Source organism: Oreochromis aureus, linkage group 12 (genome assembly GCF_013358895.1).
Source record: "Oreochromis aureus strain Israel breed Guangdong linkage group 12, ZZ_aureus, whole genome shotgun sequence".
Classification (NCBI taxonomy): domain Eukaryota; kingdom Metazoa; phylum Chordata; class Actinopteri; order Cichliformes; family Cichlidae; genus Oreochromis; species Oreochromis aureus.
The window spans coordinates 5,563,466-5,584,329 of record NC_052953.1 but is presented as its reverse complement, the minus strand read 5'-3'; the positions used below and the strand labels follow the sequence as shown (position 1 = coordinate 5,584,329).

At 42.2% G+C, this 20,864-nt stretch overlaps 2 protein-coding genes across 4 annotated transcripts; one reads left to right on the top strand and one right to left on the bottom strand.

Annotated features, from left to right (window-relative positions):
* Nucleotides 1-194: 194 nt before the first annotated feature.
* ptgesl (prostaglandin E synthase 2-like) lies at nt 195-8,607 on the top strand. Of its 2 annotated transcripts, none has more exons than XM_031734849.2 (7): nt 195-566; nt 3,432-3,620; nt 4,276-4,331; nt 5,283-5,435; nt 5,771-5,971; nt 6,059-6,176; nt 7,555-8,607. In XM_031734849.2, the coding sequence occupies exons 1-7, from the start codon at nt 276-278 to the stop codon at nt 7,699-7,701; spliced, it is 1,155 nt and encodes a 384-aa protein (XP_031590709.1). In that variant the 5' UTR covers nt 195-275; the 3' UTR covers nt 7,702-8,607. The 2 variants fall into 2 exon arrangements, with proteins under 2 accessions (XP_031590709.1, XP_031590708.1); XM_031734848.2 differs by having other exon boundaries at nt 238-575.
* Nucleotides 8,608-9,984: 1,377 nt separating this feature from the next.
* Nucleotides 9,985-20,477, bottom strand: gle1 (GLE1 RNA export mediator). Of its 2 annotated transcripts, XM_031734863.2 has the most exons (14): nt 20,289-20,477; nt 18,805-19,041; nt 18,541-18,699; nt 17,949-18,097; nt 17,784-17,844; nt 17,227-17,484; nt 16,918-17,140; nt 16,618-16,730; nt 15,054-15,266; nt 14,485-14,805; nt 14,031-14,135; nt 13,714-13,796; nt 13,570-13,633; nt 9,985-11,807 (listed from the first exon to the last, which is right to left on the bottom strand). In XM_031734863.2, exons 1-14 carry the CDS (start codon nt 20,385-20,387, stop codon nt 11,739-11,741), a joined length of 2,154 nt encoding a protein of 717 aa, XP_031590723.1. In that variant the 5' UTR covers nt 20,388-20,477; the 3' UTR covers nt 9,985-11,738. The 2 variants fall into 2 exon arrangements, with proteins under 2 accessions (XP_031590723.1, XP_031590725.1); XM_031734865.2 differs by lacking the exons at nt 9,985-11,807; nt 13,570-13,633 and having other exon boundaries at nt 13,710-13,796.
* Between the last annotated feature and the right edge of the window lie 387 nt (nt 20,478-20,864).

Here is a 20,864-nt window from a genome sequence, read left to right as displayed (position 1 = left end):
CCTCTCTAAGTATATTTGCTTGTTTGTTTGTTTTTTGTCTCTTTACAGTTATTTTATATTTCTTTGTGGTGATTTTGCCTTTCTCTGTTCATCATTTAGCGGTTTTGCATCTATTTGATGTCTTTTTACCCCCTTGGTTCCCTTTTTATTGAACCTTTTCCCAGGTTTTGCCTTTGCGCGCCACTGTGGGCGGCACACATCCTGACAGGCTCAGCTCAGGGCGCCGAAACCCTTTGTCCCTCGTGGTGCATTCTGGGACTTTATGTAAAGCCAACATGGCAGCCTCCTGTGCCAGAACCCTCGGTAAGGTCGGCTTGTCTTTTCTGGAGTCTCCAGCAGCCCGTCGGTCCGGCGCCTTCTCCTACCTGCTGCGGAATGTGGGCGCGCACGGATCCAGGAGGGCGTACGGTACCGGCGGAGCGGAGTTCCGGTCCAAACTGCTCTCCGGTGTGCGCCAAGGGGGAGGCAGGGTGCTGGGCTGCGCCTTCCTGCTGGGTGGAGGTTTGGGTTTATATCAGACTGTGAAGCTGTCCGTCCAGCAGCACCTGGCCGAGGAGGAGAGGAAGGTCAGTGAGGTAAGCGGGTGTCCTGCCTGCAGTAAGCTCACCTGCCTGAGGTGTGTGCAGCCCGGGTCACCTGTCAGAGCCCAGCTGCTGCGGACACCGGCCACTCCTTCTGAATACCACCTTTTATTGTGTTTCTACTGGAGTAGAAACACAATAAAAGCTTTCAAAATGCGCTGTTGTTTAGTTTTAGAATTAAGTTTACAGATTTGTCTGTGACGTTTTACTTTTACTGGATCTGCTCTTTATGAACTACAGGCGGTCTGCTTTACGGTGTGTTAGTGGCTGGGGAAATGCTGTGCATCACTGCTGTCTGTGTGTCTGCAAACGTTTCCAAACTCTGGGCCTGGATCCCCCTTATCTGTGCATGCACAACTGTGACAGCCATCAGCAATAAACCTTTGCGGTCACTGTGCTTCTCAAACGTTTGCCCTTGAAGCCTTGATGTGTTCTTGCACATGGTTTGACTGTTGTCACTTATTTATTTTCCCCCCCAATTTCTATATTTGTACATTTTATATTTTGGAATACTGTTCATTCCATGTCCCTATTGCCAGTCTTGGCAGTCGGGGATCAGTCCGCCAGGGCCTCCGCTCCTGGCCGCCGCCCAGCACACAATGCACCCGACCCCTATGGCGCCTCCCGCGGGTGGTGGGCCTGCGGGAGGATGGGCCCATGTCTCCTCTTCGGGCTGTGCCCGGCCGGGCCCCATGGACTAAGGCCCGGCCACCAGACGCTCGCCCTCGGGCACCCTCCCCGGGCCTGGCTCCAGGGTGGGGCCCCGGTAACCCTATCCCAGGCAGGGTAAACTGTTCCCTCGATATTCTCTTCATAAGGGTCTTCTGAATCGCTCTTTGTCTGGTCCCTCACCCAGGACCAATTTGCCATGGGAGACCCTATCAGGGGGCAAAAGCCCCCAGACAACATAGCCCCTGGGATCCCTGGGACACACAAACCCCTCCACCACGATAAGGTAGCGATTCACGGAGAGGAAGCCAGTTGAGGTGGTTCGGGCATCTGACAAGGATAAGATAAGATAAGATAAGATAATTCTTTATTGTCATTGCACAGTCATACATAGTACAGTAGTACAATGAAATTGGAAAAACTGTCCTACGTCGGCACTACATATAACACAACACGACACGATATGACACATCACAACGCAACACAAACAACACAACACAGTATATTAACTTAGAAATAAAAAAGAAGAATAAGTGTTATGTGTATTGCACACTGTTATTATTGCACATTAATTATTATTGCACCTTGTTATAAATATAAATATTATTATTGTTATTGTTTTAAACATTGTTACCTCCCCTAAAAAAGTCCAGGCAGGTAGCCAATCAGGTCAGCTATTTGCATTGATTAGGGCTATTGCCCTGTTGTAAAAGCTGTCCTTGAGTCTGTTTGTTCGGGACCTCAGCAGCCTGAACCTCCTGCCAGACGGCAGCAGCTTAAACACCGGTGTCCTGGGTGTGTACAGTCTCGTGGGATGCTGCGTGCCCTCTTGAGACAGCGAGTGCTGTACAGGTCCTTCAGGGAGGGAAGAGGATGTCCAATGATTTTTGGGCCATATTGATGACCCTCTGGAGTGCCTTTCTGTGTGCTGTGGTGCAGCTGGAGAACCATACACCGATGCAATATGTCAGCACACTTTCAATGGAGCAGCGGTAGAAGACGGTCAGCAGCTCCTTCTTCAGGTCCATTTTTCTGAGGATTCTCAGAAAGTGGAGACGGTGTTGGGCCTTCTTTAAGACCGCAGAGGTGTTAGAGCTCCATTGGAGGTCTGTGTCTATGTGCACACCCAGAAACTTGAAACTGGAGACCCTTTCCACGCACTCCCCGTTGATGCTGACAGGCTGCAGCTCGGACTTCCTCCTTCTGAAGTCAACTACCAGTTCTTTTGTCTTGGTGGTATTGAGGTCCAGGTTGTTATCTACACACCAATCTGACAGCCTCTGAACTTCAGCTCTGTACGCCGTCTCATCTCCCCCTGAGATGAGCCCCACTACGGTGGTATCATCTGCAAACTTGATGACTGCGTTGTCTGGGTGGGTACTAACACAGTCAGCCAGGATGCCTCCTGGGCGCCTCCTGGACGCGGTGTTCCGGGCATGTCCCACCGGGAGGAGGCCCCGGGGCAGACCCAGGACACGCTGGAGAGATTATATCTCTCGGCTGGCCTGGGAACGCCTTGGTGTTCCCCCGGATAAGCTGGAGGAGGTGGCTGGGGAGAGGGAGGTCTGGGCTTCTCTGCTTAGGCTGCTGCCCCCGCGACCCGGCCTCGGATAAGCGGATGAAGATGGATGGATGGAATACTGTTCATATGTATATAGTGCTGCAGAATTATGCACCTCACCCTCCTTTCTTTTCCCACACATCTGCACTGAGTAGGAGATGCTCTGTATCTCATTGTACATGTGCATAGTGACAATAAAGGCATTCTATTCTATTCACCCACCTGCAATGTGTTGCAGTTTTAATTCAGCATTTATAAGCAGTATTATCACATTATCAAGCACCACTACCTTTGCATAATTCACAGTTCATAATAATCCTTATCTCATACTGGTCTCTCATGCTGCCCCTCAGTAGCTATTTTCAGGTACTGCCTCTTTAAACACCTCCTGCCCCACACCCCTTATTAAAAGCCCACTTTCTTCTGATTGGCCAGCTTCTGTTAGCCTGTTGTGGAGCAGTATTAGTTCTTTCGGATTCATAGACAGTATAAAAGATGGACAGAAAAATAAGCTTGCATTCTTTTTTAGCAGCCCTTTGCCAAGCTGGGGGTGGCAGCTCTTAAGTGTCCACATACTTTAGCCTCATAGCGCGCTCCTTTCCTCTGCTGCCTCCTTCCAGGCTCCAGGAGGCGGTCTGAAGCTGACCCTGTACCAGTACAAGACCTGCCCGTTTTGCAGCAAGGTGCGAGCCTTTCTGGACTACCACGGGCTGCCGTATGAGATCGTGGAGGTGAACCCGGTGATGAGGAAGGAGATTAAGTGGTCTACCTACAGAAAGGTGCCCATCCTGATGGTGGATGGGGAGGTGGTAAGACATTTGATGTCATCTTAAATCTTTGAGATTGGGGGCAAAAACTGTTGAGAGAACAAAGATAAGACTTGTTATGTTTTTGTCACTTAAAGCTCTAAAATATTAGGAAATGCTCTGCACAGAGTATTACACCTTTATACCTCCATCAGCATGGAGGATTTGGGTTTCAGGCGCATCTTTTCTGATTGTCTAAGGAGCTGATCGTCATGATGACCTGGATGACTGAGAACCTTCACAGACATCTTTTGTGCTCATTTTTGTGTTTTCATTTGCTTTGGAGTAGCTTTGCATGAATGACAGTTTAATCTAATCATTTTTTTAATCTCACATCTGTGCCTAAACGTTCAGACAGATTTTAATTTCTGGCATGCCTTCATAATGCTCACTAACCACAATTTATAAATTTTATATTATTTTAAGGATATTGTCTTAAAATCCCAACCCTAAGAGCAGTCTGAGGACTGAGCTTCTGGCTCACAGGAGTTACTTATTCTCCGAATTTGTATGACAGAAAATAAAGAAAAGCATGTCCACAAAAAAAAAAAAGAAACCTTTGTCCAGTCTCTAATTAAGTACCTGAAAAATGTGCCGGTTTTTCCTGTGAAACCCTTCAAACCATCATGTCCCGCTCTTTCCTTTTTTAAATCTGCAGCAACTGAATGACTCGTCTGTCATCATCAGCTCGCTCAAGACCTATTTAGTCAACAAGTAAGTTGTGACTTCCTTCACTTGTTATTTCATGAGGAATTTTGTTTATATTTTCTGTTAATCACTTTAAATAAAAATAATTTGATAGTGTAAAATAATCTATAAAATCACAGGTGTGAAACTCCCACCCTGATCAGAGCATTAAACCTGAAATGCAGAAATTTAAAAAAAAAAAAAAATCTTGTTAATAAAAAATGTTATTATAATGTTACTATTGTACTTGATGTATGTGACAAAATTAAAGTTTATTTCTATATTTTACTGAGAAAATATTAGAATTTAGAAAATATGCTGATTGTTATTCGACTGGTTAAATCCTTGTTCTCGTGTTCTGAGGGCAGGGTTTCTTATTTTGGTTTCCAAAGAAATACCAATGTAATAAATTTAAATAAGCCTCACAGTTTGGATGCCTGGGTTAATATTGTAAGAAAAACATTTGTAAAATTTCTGGGGGGGGGGGGGTTAAGTGACCCACCGCAGCAAGTGTGCTGTTATTTAATACTAGTTGTAAAAACATCATTTAATGGTTTAACCTTACTTCCTTTGGTATGGAATACACTTGGATGTGATTTATAACTTGAAATGGCATCAGTAAGCCAGTGTGGCCACAAGAGGAACTCCTCTTGTGGCCACATGAGGCTGGATCCAAAAGTGAGCACGTCACTGTAGATGCCCCGTGTTAAATGTTCAAGCAGTACACTAGAAATATATTGCGGCCTGTCAAAAAATTGAGTGGATAGTTTCGCTCTTCATAACAGTTCTTAGTGGGGCTCATCCACCTGGATAATTGAGTTGGAGGCATCACTTTGTTGATTGACAGTCGTCCTTACAGAGGTTGCATGAGCTGATCTTATTTGGACTCCATTCTTAAAGATAAAATATGTAAATTTATGCCCTCTTTTAAAAAAAAAAAAAAAAAAAAAAAATCCTTACCTTGGGGTTTTTTTGCAGGAAGAAGAGCATGTCTGACATCCTTCGCTGCTACCCAGAGATGAAGTCGGTGAATGACAGGGGGAAGGAGGTGATCGAGTACAACAACAAGTACTGGCTGATGCTGAGCGAGGGCGAGACTGTCGCAGTTTACCCACAGAAGGAAATGCAGAAGTAAGCCAAGCCCTGTTTCTCACACACAATTATTAGTGGACTCTTATTTTGAAAGGTGGCATGTGGGTGTAACCCAGTGGCTGTGGAGCATTATTGCCCTCAGGGTTGTGATTGGTCAGCTGATATGAAGCCTCTACTTTTAGCAATGGGAGATTTCTGTTTTCATCGTTCTAATGAAGATCTGTGTGGTGAGCATCTGTTGGAAGGAAAAATCTTAAATCTGCATGAAAATGTGGTGGTGGTGGAGTTTTCTGCAAACTAAAGTCATGTGGTCCGCATCAGACCGTGACTCCATCTTTTCTGAGGATCGTAAATGTTTTTTGCTCTGATTTCAGAGAGGAGATGAAGTGGCGTCAGTGGGCTGATGACTGGCTCGTACACCTCATATCTCCCAACGTGTACCGAACCACCAACGAGGCCCTGGCCTCCTTCAACTATATTGTACGCGAGGGCAAATTTGGTACTTTTGAAGGCTTCTTCGCCAAATATGTTGGCGCTGCGGCCATGTTTGTCATCTCCAAAAGGCTGAAAAGTCGGTATGTGGTGTTAGATAACAGGCTATCGTGTTTCTGGTAATTTTTTGGGGACGTGAGGTATTAATTTTCACTCCTTTGACCCAACAGACACAATCTGCAGGACGACGTCAGGGAGGATCTCTACAAGGCTGTCAACGACTGGGTGGCAGCTATCGGCAAGAATAGGAAGTTCATGGGTGGAGATCAGCCCAACCTGGCAGACCTGGTGAGGAAACTCTTGAGAGGTCCAGCTTAGCCTTGGTCCAGGGTCCAGCTTAGGCTTGTTACTAATTTAATGTACATAAATTAGCCTGATTAAAGCTTCACCACAGACTGATAGAGATAGAAAGAGGTAGTTTTCAGGTCTGAAAAGTGAAGCCAGTGTTGAAGCACCTTAAACCTGTTTTGTTGTAATGGTCAGCAGGTGCTTGAATAAATTCATCTTGTTCTGTAGATGTTTTAGAAAACATGCACTGATGGCCTCAAATACAAATTTTAGGTCTAGATTAATAATATTTTGTCCATGTGCCTGTTCATTGTGTATCTCCAGCTGTTGATTTGCTCCACCTCACTTACACTCGGCAGGTGTGATGCTGACGAGCTGAATAAGTGCTGTGACAAGTTTAATGTTGTGTGGATGAGCTGTTCTCATCTTATTTTGGCTAAAAGTTGGTTTCCGTTATCAGCGTTTCCCCTGCAGTGACTACTGTCTGCTCCACGCTGCATGTTGGGGGCGGGGCCTACATACACGCTGATACATGTTGGTTTGATTGACATTGTGAGGACATTCAGTCCCATTATTGCCCTCTCAAGCCTCTGACCACTCAGTTAACCCTTACCATAACTTTAAAACTAAGTCTTAACCACCAGGAGCGAGAGCTAGCCACAGTGTGTGATGTGTGTGCAGACCATCTGTAAAGGACAGCTACAAAAATAACTGGCTTACACTCCCCTAGATGGAGGCGCTGCATTGGTGCCCAGTTTGTTCTACATGTACAAAACTGTGTACACTTTCCTTTAAACATCTGTAGTTCAAAAGGATCATTTTCTTGCTGGTGTTCACATCAATGTGAGTGCCATCAAGAAAGTTACTCTTTGTATTTGTGCTTATTTTAAAGCATAATGTTTACTGTTACTGTAAAAGTAACACTAAGGTAATAAAAATTTTACATTTTTAATTACACAATTTTAGTATGTTTATTTTAGTTACTTTATGCAACAAAAGCAGGCAGATAGCACTGGATAGAACACTTTACTGTGTGACTGACAGCCATTAGCCAATGAGCATGTAGATCCACCTCACAATTCTAACATCCAATTTAAAAACACGACAAAATGGCTTCACTATGTCGATCCTTAGTATACAGTGCATTATATCCACTCCTTTATGACATCACAGAGATCCAAGAGCAGAAAAAACCCCTGAAATACAGCGTTTCAACCAGTCTGACCAGTCCCTGAGCTTTTGGCTCACAGGGGTTACCTAATTATTTGAAACTCTGGACATGTTTCATACAAGCATCCACAATTTTAACAGTGAGTAAACTTTAGGAAAGAAGTTATTTTTAATCTTCAGGCTTTGCACCTATGCTCTTCTCTTACAGTCAGTGTTTGGAGTCCTGAGAGTGATGGAGGGCCTGCAGGCGTTTGATGACATGATGGCGAACACCAAAGTGAAATATTGGTACAGACGCATGGAGAGAGCCACGCTCAACCACGAGGGTCTTAACGCTGAGCCTTATAAACACTGAACAGTAAAAGCTCCTGAAGTACAGCGACCAGAAACGAGAAGACGACCACCCCCAGGTTGTAGCGGTCACTCAACTTCCTGTACCTAAACCTGTTAATTCTTGTGAGTGGGTTTTTAATGAACTCCATCATTAACAGAGCTGCTTTTGTGGATCAAATCTGCTCTTGCTTAAAGGTCTGTTATTTTTACTGGCCTCTAGTGGTGAAATAGACAAACTGCAACAACAATATCATTGAAACACTTGATCTTTTTTTGTAATCTTTAAGGAACAGAAAAGTCACATCTGCAGAGTACGGTTAAAGGAGAAATCTGCAGATATACATGCAGCTAGTCTTCTAATTTCATCCACATATGTTTGAATTACTTTAGGTTTTTTCCGTTCTCATTCATCAGGCAGTCTACAGTGGCTATGCACAAAATTAAACTGATTTCCAGGTCGAGACTGGTGTCTGAAGGAAAGAAGACATGATTGTTCCTTACGCTGGTTTGTCCTTTTGAACACAGGAATTTGGAAACTACTTGTATAAATTATTTCTTGAAACACTGTTTATTTCTGTGCTAGAGTTTTCCTCTTACTTATCTCACATGGGAAAATCTTGGAAATCCAAATCATCTGTGCTCAGGACTGCAGAGTCTGAGGCTCGTTTCTCTCGACCCTCTGCAGCTTTGTGTGGAAAAACAGTTCATGTTCTCTGTATTTATTTCAGATGATTGTTCCTCTGATGCAGTGTCAGACAAGCCATGACGAATCGATATGTTCTGCGACTGTTTGGGTAAAAATGTAATCATCGAGCTGGCACCGAATGTGTTTAATATGCAATATTTCAGCTGCAGCTGAAGTAACTGTAATAAAAATGACTCAGTGTGCATAGATGTAAAAAGGTCAAATAAAAAAGGTAAACATGAAGGTTGTCTCTTTTTCTTTTTAAACCACATGTTGGTGCAGTTAATGTGTGTTTCTGATCTAAAACCCGCAGGACAAGAGCCAGTGTCCTGCAGGTTTTAGATCTTGCTCTGGGTCAACACACCTGAATCAAATGATTAGTTCATTACCAGACCTCTGGAGAACTTCAAGACATGTTGAGGAGATAATTTAGCCATTTAAACCAGCTGTGTTGGATCAAGGACGCATCTAAAACCTGCAGGACACCGGCCATTGAGGCCTGGAGTTCCCCATCCCTGCTTTAAAGGGTAAATTAGGTTAGGGTTTAATGGGTTAAGCCACATGCTTGAATACCAGTTTTTACTGAATTACACTTCAGTCTCACTTTATCTACTTTAAGCATTTAAAATCTAAAGAAAAAGTATTTTAGGACATTTTAATACAAATTAACACCTTATTTGTAGCATAATGAATTAGGTTCCTTTTAGGACTATGTCCCCCTATGAAGGCCTTCCTGGAAACCGTAAACTATTCCTCTGTGTCAGCACCTTCACTTTCTGTCGTTCCTTTAGGGCTCGCCATATTGGCTTCCATCTCAACCCATCCTAGCATCTTCTGTCACGTCAACCGTCTGCATGTCCTTCGCTAAATCTATGAATCATCTCTCTAGAAGGGCTCAACATGTTTCTTGCTGTGTCTTCCTCTGTCCAGTATATCCACCATTGTTCCTCTGCACACATCCAAACTGCCCGGCCTCCGAAATACTTATTTCTGATCCTGGTCACTCCCAGTGAAAATCTCAGGATCTTCAGCTCTGCTCGGCTCTTTTCCACAGTGCCACCATCTCCAAACTACACATCACAGCAGGTCTTGGATCTTTGTGAAGACAAACATGTCGAGCCCCCCACATGCAAAGTGGGGCAGGGAGCAGTCACTGCAGATAAAACACTGCAAACAGAACAACCTTTAGCCAAAATATGATAAGAACAGTTCATCCAAATGACCTCAAACTTGGCAGTAAACATACTGGAACCCTGTGAAACACAGCTGCCATGTTTGAAGAGGTTCAGTTAAATGGAAGCTAAGATAAAAAGAACAGAGCTCTCAGAGATCAATAGTAAAATAACATCTCCAGTTTTGATATTGTGTGGAAAGATGTATGCTGCACATTCCTTCCACCCCGGGAAAAGAAATCATTAAAAGCCCCAAATTGCATTAATTCATCAGTGCATATAAACTTCTGACAGCTGTACATTGCAAATTTGCTCAAAATGTCATGTCAGACAGTTTAAAATACACAAAACAAGCCCCAAATAATCTCATTTTAGAAGATTAAAAAAAAAAAAAAAAAAAAAAAAAAAATTGAGCAAAAGCAAGAAATCCAAAAGGGAAATTTTCCACTGAAGTGTTGATTGATTTTATTTCATTTTGTTTACACATTTTCGACAACTCCTGTAGACTGCACCAATTCTGGTACACATACATCTGTTTATTCTTCATTACATTCAGAAAACAATCACTTTGAGTTTCACTTTACAAAACAGTCTGCGATCATTTCTGCATTGAACCTTTGGTTTCTGTCATTGACAATGATTTAAAACAACACTTCAAACCATGAATTTTTGCTCCACACAGTGAGGAAATAAATAAAAAGTCCAAATCGTTTGACACAATTTGATTTGAACAGAAAATATTAAGGCTGAATAAACCGATTTCTACCTGCTCTGCTAAAACGTTGCGAGTAAGCAGCTTCTCTCTCCTCAGGATGATCAAACTAATAGTGTTGAGAGCTGTAAACAAAACGACGACACCAGAAACGTCACTGATTCGTCATTGCACGTCCTCATTTTCCCATGTTTCACTCCACTCAGAAACCAAAGCAGGCACATCTGGCCGCCTGAGCAGATGTTCAGGTGACCGTGTTTACGTGGACATGAGCTTCGACTCAAAATCTTTTGACATCAACTTGAATCTGCTTCTTCAGGTCAGATGTTAATAGATCAGCCTTTAAAGGTAATTTTTGTAATTTGCCCTCTGCAGAATCTAAACCCCTCACCACCAGGGGGCAGCATTTTACCAGCAGCGTTGCTGAAGTGTTAACAGATGTGTGCTGCTTCTCTTTTATCATTTCCTCTACAAGCTTTGCCTTTTGTCAGGCTGTGTTTTTACCTGGTTAAATAAAGGTTAAACTTACTCACTGCACCATCTGGTGGTATAAAATTGATATTGCACAGAATTAGAGCCCAGCCTGAGTTTAACTTCAGCAGATCTCTCTTAATCTCTAAAATAAAGTATGATAAAGTCAAAGCAGTTCTGCTGATAGCTTCAATTTTGGAAGGTTTTAAAGCATTTTAAAAAACAGAGGGATTTTCAAGAAGAACCTTTAAAAGCATCAATCATTTGATTTTTACTTCATCTACAAATAATTTTGTTTCACTTTTTGATTTCAGTAGTTTTTAATCCAGTTTTTATTAATCAATCTCACCACATTTTGTTCCAGTATGTCAGAGATCTGAATGACCAAATGTTGCCAACTGCCTAAACAGACTATGCATGAGTAAGGCGATAGATGCATGAGCAGCAATGGTGGAAATGCACCGAAGTATCGACAAATTAGACGACATTCGCCGGTGTCTGCGCAGCTGAAACACTTTAAAACTGGTCAGTTATTTTTGCAATAGAGATTTTTTTTTTTTTGTGCCACAAAAAGGAGAAAAACAAGAAGGTAAACTATTAAAATATTATCTGAATCAGCAAAATAATTTAATGTGAAAGTTAAGGCTGTGAAAGTGTCTCTCTTTAGGAGGAATGACTCGACACACCTGGGAATTTAAAAAAAAAAACTTAAGCTCAAGAATTTCAGCAGAAAAGCAGCCAATGAAGTTAAGGTTAAAAGTACCCCACAGGTGTCTCAGTCAGTACCAGGATCACATCTGCTTCAGGTCAGCAGAAGCAGATGTGACCTCAAAAATGTGACCTCACAAACGCAGAGGACTCGTGAGGCTTCCAGTGTGTGTTGTCAGTGTGCTCATTTAGATAAAAACTAAAACCACAGGACAACTTTTTCCCCCCTTTCCACTCACAGCTGCTCTCAATCCATTTCTGCCTAATTCAGTCCTACAATGGCGTCGTCACCCAGCGCGGGTCCTCATTGGTCAAGACCTCCAGAATCCGGAGCCCAGCTGGCCTCTGGGCGGACTGATCTGGCGTCTCTGCAGCGATGTCTGAGATAAAACACAAAAACAATCATTTAAATAAAAGTATAATGCTGCACTGGTACACCCATGTGTAATAACAGACAGCGTCTCATCACTAAGCCCCTTAAAATGTTGAGCTGATGTTTAAACTCAGCTCAGTGAGAAAACAACTTAATTCCAAAGTTTTAATCCAGCTCAGCGTCATGCAGTTCAGTTCAAATATTACAGAATTTCTCAAACCTTTGTGCCATTTTTGCTCCGTCTGTTTTCAAAGTCAGAGTCTCTAAAATGAGACTTGTAGCTGAAGTCAAACCTTTTCTAACACGTCACTTATAAGTGCTCAAGTAGATTAGGCCACAAGTCTGTAAACACGCCTCATAATCCAGACTAGATCTACTTTACACCAGTTTCTATAAACATTACACCATTTTTAATTATGTTCACTTTTGTTTTACAATCATTATTTACCCCCTAACCGTTTTACTGTTTGCCATGCAGCACTTTGAATTGTAAATCAACTTCTTTTTGGCCTTTATTTAATTTTATTTCTGAATAATTCAGCAGTTTGAATTATAGGAGGTGCAAGAAGGAGAAAAACCAAGCATGGAATTATAGAGTTTTATCAGGGAAGGAAATATTTCTCTCTGAGTTTACAGCAGATCGATATTAAAGCCGTTAATCTGCAGGTTTAGTTTCAGACGCTTCCCTTTCACATTTACCAAACAGCTTATTAAACTCTTACTGGCTTTTTTTTTTTTTTAATATAGATTACAGTAATGAGCCCTGCTGTTGTTGAAGCAATTTCTAACCATCGTGTGGTTTGTTCGCTCAGTCGCAGCTTCACGGCTGCAGACCTGTGATGACCGAAGGGCTCAGCATGGTTCTCGTTGGCAGTGCCTTGGAAAACCGCAGGGAGCCTCGGACAGCCTGTCTACCTGCAGAGAGCGTCTGTTGATGGAGGCTGTGTCCAAAGTATGAGACAACTGGTCTGGTGGCTACTCTCATTTGTGCCGTTGCCGGTCCATCAGCTCGCCGTGGAGTAGAGTGAAGTTAAAACATGCAAAGAGCTGAAATGAGGGAACCAGTTTAGCTCACGGGGTGAGCAGGCGACCATATGCCAGAGTGGCCAGGGTGCGAATCTGACCCGAGGAACTTTACTGAGCATTTTCCCTTCACTCTCCACCATCTAATATCAGCAAAAAAAACATTTAGAGCTGAAGTGAAGCAGACCATAAAAACGTCGTCTCCACTGCAGATACCGTCTGTAGTTTTCAAGCTGGATGTTTATTTGATGCTTTTCCATGTTTTCCTGCCGCTCCCTTCCCTGTTGCGTTTCCCAGAGGACTGCATGGGAACGTGTTTGTGTACACTGAAAAGCCCTCTCTTTAAATAACTACAAACTGACACCTGCTCATCATCTTCTTTCGGATCATCTGCCTTCATCTCACAGTATCCCACCATCCTGCTGTCACACCAGCCCTCTGCATGTCACAATACACCCATGAACTGCCGCTGTAGTCTTCCCCTCATCCTCATGCCTGGCAGCTCCATATTAAACCTCCTTTGTCAAGTATGTCCACTTTCCCTCCTCTCAGATGCAATCGTGGTACCATAGAACTAGCAGGAGTCGCTTTTCATCAGTGTTATCAATCTTTTTATTTGGAAGAGCAGAGACTGCTTGGGATTCGCCCACGTACTCATAAATTCCTTTTACAGTCTGCACATGTCTGTTTTAAGGATGCAGTGAGCTAACATCCAAACTTCACAGCATGTCGGGGGTGTCACATACCTCCAGGAACTGTTTGAGTCTGATGACCGAGCCCATCTGTCCACTGCTGGTCACCGCTTCAATCCTGCACAGAAACACTTCTAGGTTAAACCTCTCACATGACTGCTGCAGGTGAAATGTTTACTGTTAAAATATGCTTTCTACCTGGGGAAGTACTCCTCTTTCAGTAGCAGGATGAGCTTCCAGAACTGGCTCCGATACTGGTTCATCAGAGCATTCCCACAAACCTGAAGGAAACAACGCTCAGGCGTTACATCCACAGCTGCTTTCAGCGACAAACAAACTGAAGTTTAGAATTAGGCTTAAAGAGTTTCAGGGACTGTGGTCATTTCACCTGACACTTTTTCATGGTTCATGTCAGCTGGCTACTTTGCCTCAAATTCATGGGCTGGTAATGCAAGCCACTGATTGTTTGAAGCAACAAACACACCTGATAATGTGCAGGATGTGTCCAGACTCACCTCTAGAAAGTCAAACAGCAGAGTCGCTGTGACGTCTGCCAGAGGCTCCATGTTGAGCATCTGAGCCAACCAACGCCAGCCGTGGTTCAGACCATGAGGAACGGGCTGAAACAAAAAAAAATAAATACATTTTTGAAAAAGTGAGGGACTTTTAGACATTATAGGCAACTTTAGGTTTAGCCTTGGACAATTCATTGCCATGGTAACTAAGATGCTCCAGAGTAAGTTACGCCCAATGATTGAGACCAATCAATTCTCCAGAAAACCTCCTTGATGCACAGAAATAAGCCAATATCTTCTCTTCCCCCGGTTAGTTTTTGTTTGTTTGTTTTTTAAAACTCCGTCTTTAGTCTTTCTCGTTTCCTAATAAGAATCAGGGAGAAATATCCGCCTCCTCAGTCTGAAGTTTTGCTTGTTTGACATTATAAAAAGCAGGAAGTGGGACAGTTTTTACCCCTTGTTTGGAGCTGTAGGGCCACTTCAGCTGGATGATGGCAGCGTAGAGGCGAATCATCCCGGACATCCTCTTCAAGAAACTGTCCTGACCTTCGACCCCAGAGTCATCTACACGGTAACCAAGAATCCTCTGGTATTCATCCACGGGCGTGCCCTCCTTCATCGGAGGGTAGTGAGGGATTGCGTAGGGGCATTTCTTGTGCAGGTGGGCGAGGATGAGCTCTCCCACCTGAGGGTGCAGCTCCCAGACTCCAGAAGCCACCACGGCGATGGGGAAGGCTGCTTCATGGTGAGACGCCACTTCCTCCTCTCCTTGTTTCTACACAACCAAAATATAAATAAATAAAAGATATTTAAAAAATAACAACAATAATAATAATAATAATAATAATAATAATAATAATAATAATAATAGGGGGAAAAAAATATATATATCACAGCTTCTCCTTGCTTATACAAACACACAAATACAAAATATATTAAATTAACAAAGCATTACTTCAGAAAAAAACAGCAACCAAAAAACAGACTTCTGTGTCGAATCAGTCGTTTTGTGCGCACACTCACCACAAACTTCTCAGCCAGTTTGTAGCTGGCGAACTCGAGACCCTGCGGATGTTGTGAGGTGGACACCGATTTCCCCCCAGACACGACCGGCCGTCCCGACAGAAGCTTGTCGATCTTGTCGAAGATTTCTCGGAGCTGCGATCCCGAGTTGCTGGCGATCTGACTGACAGGGATGGTGGCAGCTTTCTGGAGCTCCAGCTTCAGTTTCTTTGTCTGGGAGAAATTAAACCACTCGAGTCATAAACAGACAGTGAAGATGTTTCGTGTGACCATAGCTTGTGTCTGAGCGGCTTTTGCATAAATGTTTTAATGAAAGAATTAAATGTAAAAGTTTTCAAACAGAGCTTATTTCACACCATCAGCTCCTATAATTAAGTTATAAAGGCTCGAAAATGAAGGCAAAAAAAAAAAAAAAAAAAAAAAAAAAAGATCATAATAATAATAATAATATTTTAAAAAAAATTTTTTAAAAATGACTCAACTTATATTAAAAAAATAACTAAAAATTACAGCGCTATACCATTAAATCCTCTGAATGCAATACAAAAAGGGCATCAATTTATGAAATGTGAAAACTGATATTTTTTCAGTAATTTTATTACATAATCTATTTTTTTACTTTTCAGTTTTAGTAACTTTTTTTTTTTTTTTATTCCCATGTAAATTTTGCTATTTATTAATTAATTTTATTTATTTTTCCTTCCCCTTTTAATTTTTCCTCTGTGCTTTCATTTATTTTTATTTTATTTATTATTTGATAAATATTTTTATTTTATTTATTGTATTTTATTTGTTTATTCAAGGACAAACAGCTGTATAGACTTTGAACAATAGAGTGCCCTGTCCAAGGAGAGCCATAACAGGAGGCAAATAACAAAGAAAGAAATCAATTTCATGAATTCATTATACATTTGTGTGAACTAATTTAATTGCAATAGTATATATTTTTTTACTTTATCTTTTGTATTCATTTTGGCAGTTTTGGTCCTTGCGTAATTGGTGAGCCTATAACTCAGAAGACACTCAGTGTCAAAGCTAAATGGGGATTTTTAATGACCAAATGCTGTTTTTAATACGTTTCAGCTGAGTGGGTCAGGTGGGAACACCTCATATCAAACAAGGAAACATGCTTGTAGAATGACGGAAAGAGGCCAGTCACCGAGTTATTAAAAAGAGGACTAAATTTCCTTTTGATGTCCCTGAGAATTTAGTGACCTGCAGTGTTAAAACATATTTCTCATTTGCACCAGTAATGATACATGAACCAGGACTGAGATCTTTAAGGTCATCACTTAAATAATTCCTAGTTCAAAGTCCAGATCCTAAAGTAAAAGTCTACACAGACAAACAGTCATTCTGTGGTTAAGACACAGAAACCACCAACCAAGTCCATCATTTCATAAATCATGGATTAATTCTTTAAGTAGTGAATCCATTAATCTATTAAATTAAAATATTGCTGGAATGGTCTTTGTTGGGACCTTTGTAGGTTAAAACCTGTAAGAATGTCACAGTCCTTCCTCCGTCATCTCAAAGTCTTTCATCTGGATGTGAACAAACCCACCTGTCCGTCTTTTGCAGAGTTGAGCTGTTCGAAGGACTGAGCGCACCGAGTAGCCACCTCCTGCAGATCCTTGTACCATTTCAGCGTGACGTCTTCAGCGCTGTTCTGCAGCCCTGCAGGAAGAGGTTCAGTATGAAATGGTGAAATAAATTAAATAAATTAGTCAAAATCCATACTTTGGTCTATAATTATTCTCCAAATTATTTTATGCAAACAGGATGTTTTGTTTTGTGCACAAGCTGCTGACAACTCCTCCAGCTGTACAGATGCATGACGCAGCTAAGCCTTCTCCTTCATCACCTTTCCTCTGTGCCTTCTCTTTGGCCAGCTGTGCCGCCTTCTTTTCCCCCTCCTGCTTCGCCAGCAGCTCCGCCTGCTTCCTGCGCTCCTCCTCCTGCTCTTGCTCCTTCTTCTTCTTCTCTCGAACCTTGGCCGCTTCCTCCTGCATCAGCCGAATAAGCGCTCTCATCTCGTGCAGGGCTCGCTCTGCCACAGTCATGTCCTCCAAGCTGGGGAAGTCGCCCTGAAATAGGCAGAACACACGTATTTCATGAGTACAAGCAGAAATTAGGAGGAGCATAAACCTTAAAAATCTCGATGTAAACCGACCTCTGCAGTCTTTCGCACCACCTCCGACACCTGGGAGCACAGCTGGTTCCCTCGGGTGCTGTAGGAGCTGAGGCTGGCTGGTGGGAGGTCCGTCTTGGTCTGGGTGGAGGGCTCGAGCAGCTGGTTGAGCTGCAGGATCTCCTCCTGGATGCTGTTGAGGCTACGCAGTCGCTCCCTGCCCTCCGCCTGCCTTTGCCTCTCGAGTTCTGCCTCGCGAAGACGCTGCTGCTCCGCCTCCCTCAGCCGTAGGTTGACGAGCTGACGGACAAACAAAAAGCATGAGCAGGAACGAGAAAACTTTTTCTACCCCACTAAGCCCAAGAAATTCCCCTGTATGTGCAGGAGATCATTACTACAGCAAACTACCAAAAATAAACAGCATCTACTTCTCCTGCTGCAGAGCTCTGCACATCCAGCACCTCACAATCTGTTTCAAACAGATTTTTGAGACAGAACATGCAAAATTTTTGCAAGTTCAACAAGCAAAATTAAAGACTTCTGTAAACAACTTGACAAACATGGGTTTAAGCTTCACGTTTCCTGAACTTTCCACTTACCGTTATTCTGCGCCGCTGCTCCTCCTTCAACTTCTCTTGACGCCCGATGCTCTCCTTTGTTCTGCAGTACAGGAAGTGGAAAACCAGACCAGGTGTTTAATCACATGTGAAATTTCAGACATTTAAGCATTATAACCATTTCAAATGCTTCATGATTCCCCTTACTCTCTTTCCATCATGTCCCTCATGCTCTGGTACTCCTGCCTCTGCTTCAGCTCCATGAGCTCCTCAAAGCGTTTCAGCTGCTCTGACTCGGCACTCGCCACCGCCACTACCAGGTTCTCCTGCATCTCCTGCCGCACCCTGAGGGCCAACTGAGTCGACAGATAGAAGACAGTCCAGTGAGACCCTTACCAAGTATATAGTACGCAGGGGTCAACATGCAAAATATATAACTGATCAGTAAGCCAGCAGAGGTTAGTATGAAGACGTTTAGACCCATTTCCAGTAATGTGTAAGTGTCTAACATTACATGCTTTTCCATAAACTTTAACAAGAAAACCTGAACATATTCATATAATGTTTAGATTACATGTTAGTTTCTAAAAACAAAAGCTGAAAGCAAACAAATACAATAACACAAGCTGCTACTGACAAAAATCATGAGAGGAGTTAAAAAAAAAAAAAAAACCCAACAACAACAAAAAACATTTGAAGTTTGGTTTGGAAATAAAATTAAATTTAAAAAAACATGATCACTGTTAATCTGTTTCTCAGTTAAAAAAAATTAAAATAAAAAACACACTCAATCTTGAACCTTAGCCTTTTCTCGATGCTCCTCCTGAACTTTGATGATACAGCCAGCCATCTCCATTGCTTTGGGAGACAGGAGGGAAATGGCAGGTAATGACGTAGGACTGGAAACTCCACTGACATCTGCCTCTGGACTTTCATCCTTCACCTTATCGCTAAGAGTCTACAGAGCATCAACATGAGGAAAAAAACCATCAGGGTCAGATATTCAGTTAAATTGGAAAACTATTTAACAAAATGACACATAAGAGAGACATTAAGGACTTGCCTGTTCTCGCTCATTCTTTACAGACGCTGCTGCAGAAAATGCAGCTGTCCTGGCGCTGACATCGGGGACAGATCCGGAAGAAGAAATGGAGACTTCTGAGAGAACAGGGCTGGAGTCTCCGGATCTGGAGCCCAGGAAGGACAATGACTTCTGCAGGGGCGCTGAGCTGAGACGCTCCAATATGACACCAGCGATTGGGGACAAGCTTGGGGAGTCTTTACAACCTGCTAAAAGAGGCTACAAGAACACAACCGGGCTGCATTTAGAGATGGTTTATGCACAGAAACTGTATGCATCACTCATGTTGCCATATCCTTTCAGAAAGTAGGACTCCTTAAAGCCTGAAATGATTTAATCAAAACAAAAACACATCAAACACACTGGATTTTCCCTGTCTGTAAAAACATCAGGTAAAGCCTTACACATGTAAACACCTTCATGAGGAATCAGTGAGTTCATACCTCTGCTTTTATAAACATGGAGTTCAACAACAGAAATCTGTCTCAAATCACCCCTGACACTCGTCCCCCTGCCTCCCCTTTCTTGTGTGCTGTCCATTTCTTTGGATGGTTTAAGCTCCTCTACCTTCACTACCTCTGCTCCTTACATCCAAACTGTTGCACCCGTCTCCTTCTCAAGCACACACATTCCTTTTCCCTATACCGCCACCTACTCCCTCCTCACTACAGTCTCACAATGTCATCAGTGAACCTCACAGTGTACAGAGACTCTTGCCTGACCTCATCTGACAGCCTGCATGTCACCACCGCAAACAAGAAGAGCGGAATTATAGTTGACTATTGTCCACTGCCCTTGTGTCAAAATCTGGAAACTAAAATGGAATTCAGCCTCCCAAACTCGAAAAGCGCAATAAAAATAAACTTTGGTCTTTTAAAAAAATAATAGAATAAAAACCTTTCAAAGAAAGTCCTACTGATGAAGTGGTTAGAAAAATTAGCAATAAGTAATAATTAAATACAGTTATACTGTTAGTGTTTGCAGCAGGGTTCAATAGCAATGATCAACTCTGCTGTGCACGTCCACACCTCGAGTTGCAGCCAATTTTAATCGCGGTCTTTGCGATATATATATATATATATATAAAACCTATAGGGTATATATAGGCTTCACAGTTTATAAACGGAAGTCACATTAGTTATCTGTCAAATAAAAGTAGTAATAAAAGTAGTCATTTGAAGAAAATCCATAAACGGATTTTAACAGATTTAACAGATTAAAAATAAAAAGTACGTAACTATACTACGTTATTTGCGTAAATGCCTCTCAACCTTTTGTTTTCAACCACTGTTTATTGATTAGCCTCTGAGCTGAAGTCTTACTGCCTGATCTAAATGATTAAATTGTCACTTTGAATAAAACTCACCCTTGTAGTGATTATTTTAAACAAGCGTAGCGTGCTAACTTTAAGTAGCTACCGTTTAGCTAGCTCTAGTTGTTTTTTTAGCTACCTGACGGCAACTCACCTCTCCCCTTTCCAACCAGAACGGGTCGAAGGAGATTTTCCCCTTTGGTGAATTTTTCAAGGCCTGCAAAGTTTCCCATCGTAGACTTTCAGAAGGCATCGCGAAACACAAAAAAACTACAACTGATTAGCAGTAATGCTAGCCAAGTTTGAATCCGATATACGGCGTTACATAAAATACAATCCGAAGAGAAACCACCGGACTTTATTAAGTTCCCATGTGGGACCTTTATATATTTATTTCTTTGCCATCTGTATAATCACACATTACAAAATGATAGAGATAACTCTATTATGGACTATTTTAATATTTAACTATGATAATTTCTTTATTAGGTTCCCACAGTCCGTTTTGGTTAGAAAGATTCCTGAGTGACGTAACCCGAGGTTCACTTTCCTTTATTAAGAAAGGAAATTAGAAAACGCCTTCCTATAATTCACAGTTGAACTGCTGTAAGAAAATCTGCTTCTTTTCCAGTTGCTTCGCGTGAAGAACATAGATTTATACAAACTCTCTAAATCAAGACTATGAGCTATATTAACTGATCAAAGTATTTTCAAGGTTCAGTATAACTCC

What these genes read in the sequence shown, in the direction of transcription:
- ptgesl (XM_031734848.2), top strand. Translation starts at nt 276, where the DNA reads ATGGCAGCCTCCTGTGCCAGAACCCTCGGTAAGGTCGGCTTGTCTTTT. An exon ending in TGATGGTGGATGGGGAGGTG is followed by an intron (nt 3,621 to 4,275) that starts GTAAGACATTTG and finishes TTAAATCTGCAG; the next exon opens with CAACTGAATGACTCGTCTGT. An exon ending in TCCAAAAGGCTGAAAAGTCG is followed by an intron (nt 5,972 to 6,058) that starts GTATGTGGTGTT and finishes TTGACCCAACAG; the next exon opens with ACACAATCTGCAGGACGACG.
- gle1 (XM_031734863.2), bottom strand. Translation starts at nt 20,387, where the DNA reads ATGCCTTCTGAAAGTCTACGATGGGAAACTTTGCAGGCCTTGAAAAAT. An exon ending in TCTGGTTGGAAAGGGGAGAG is followed by an intron (nt 19,042 to 20,288) that starts GTGAGTTGCCGT and finishes GTGTTCTTGTAG; the next exon opens with CCTCTTTTAGCAGGTTGTAA. An exon ending in ACTCTGCAAAAGACGGACAG is followed by an intron (nt 15,267 to 16,617) that starts GTGGGTTTGTTC and finishes AATTTCTCCCAG; the next exon opens with ACAAAGAAACTGAAGCTGGA.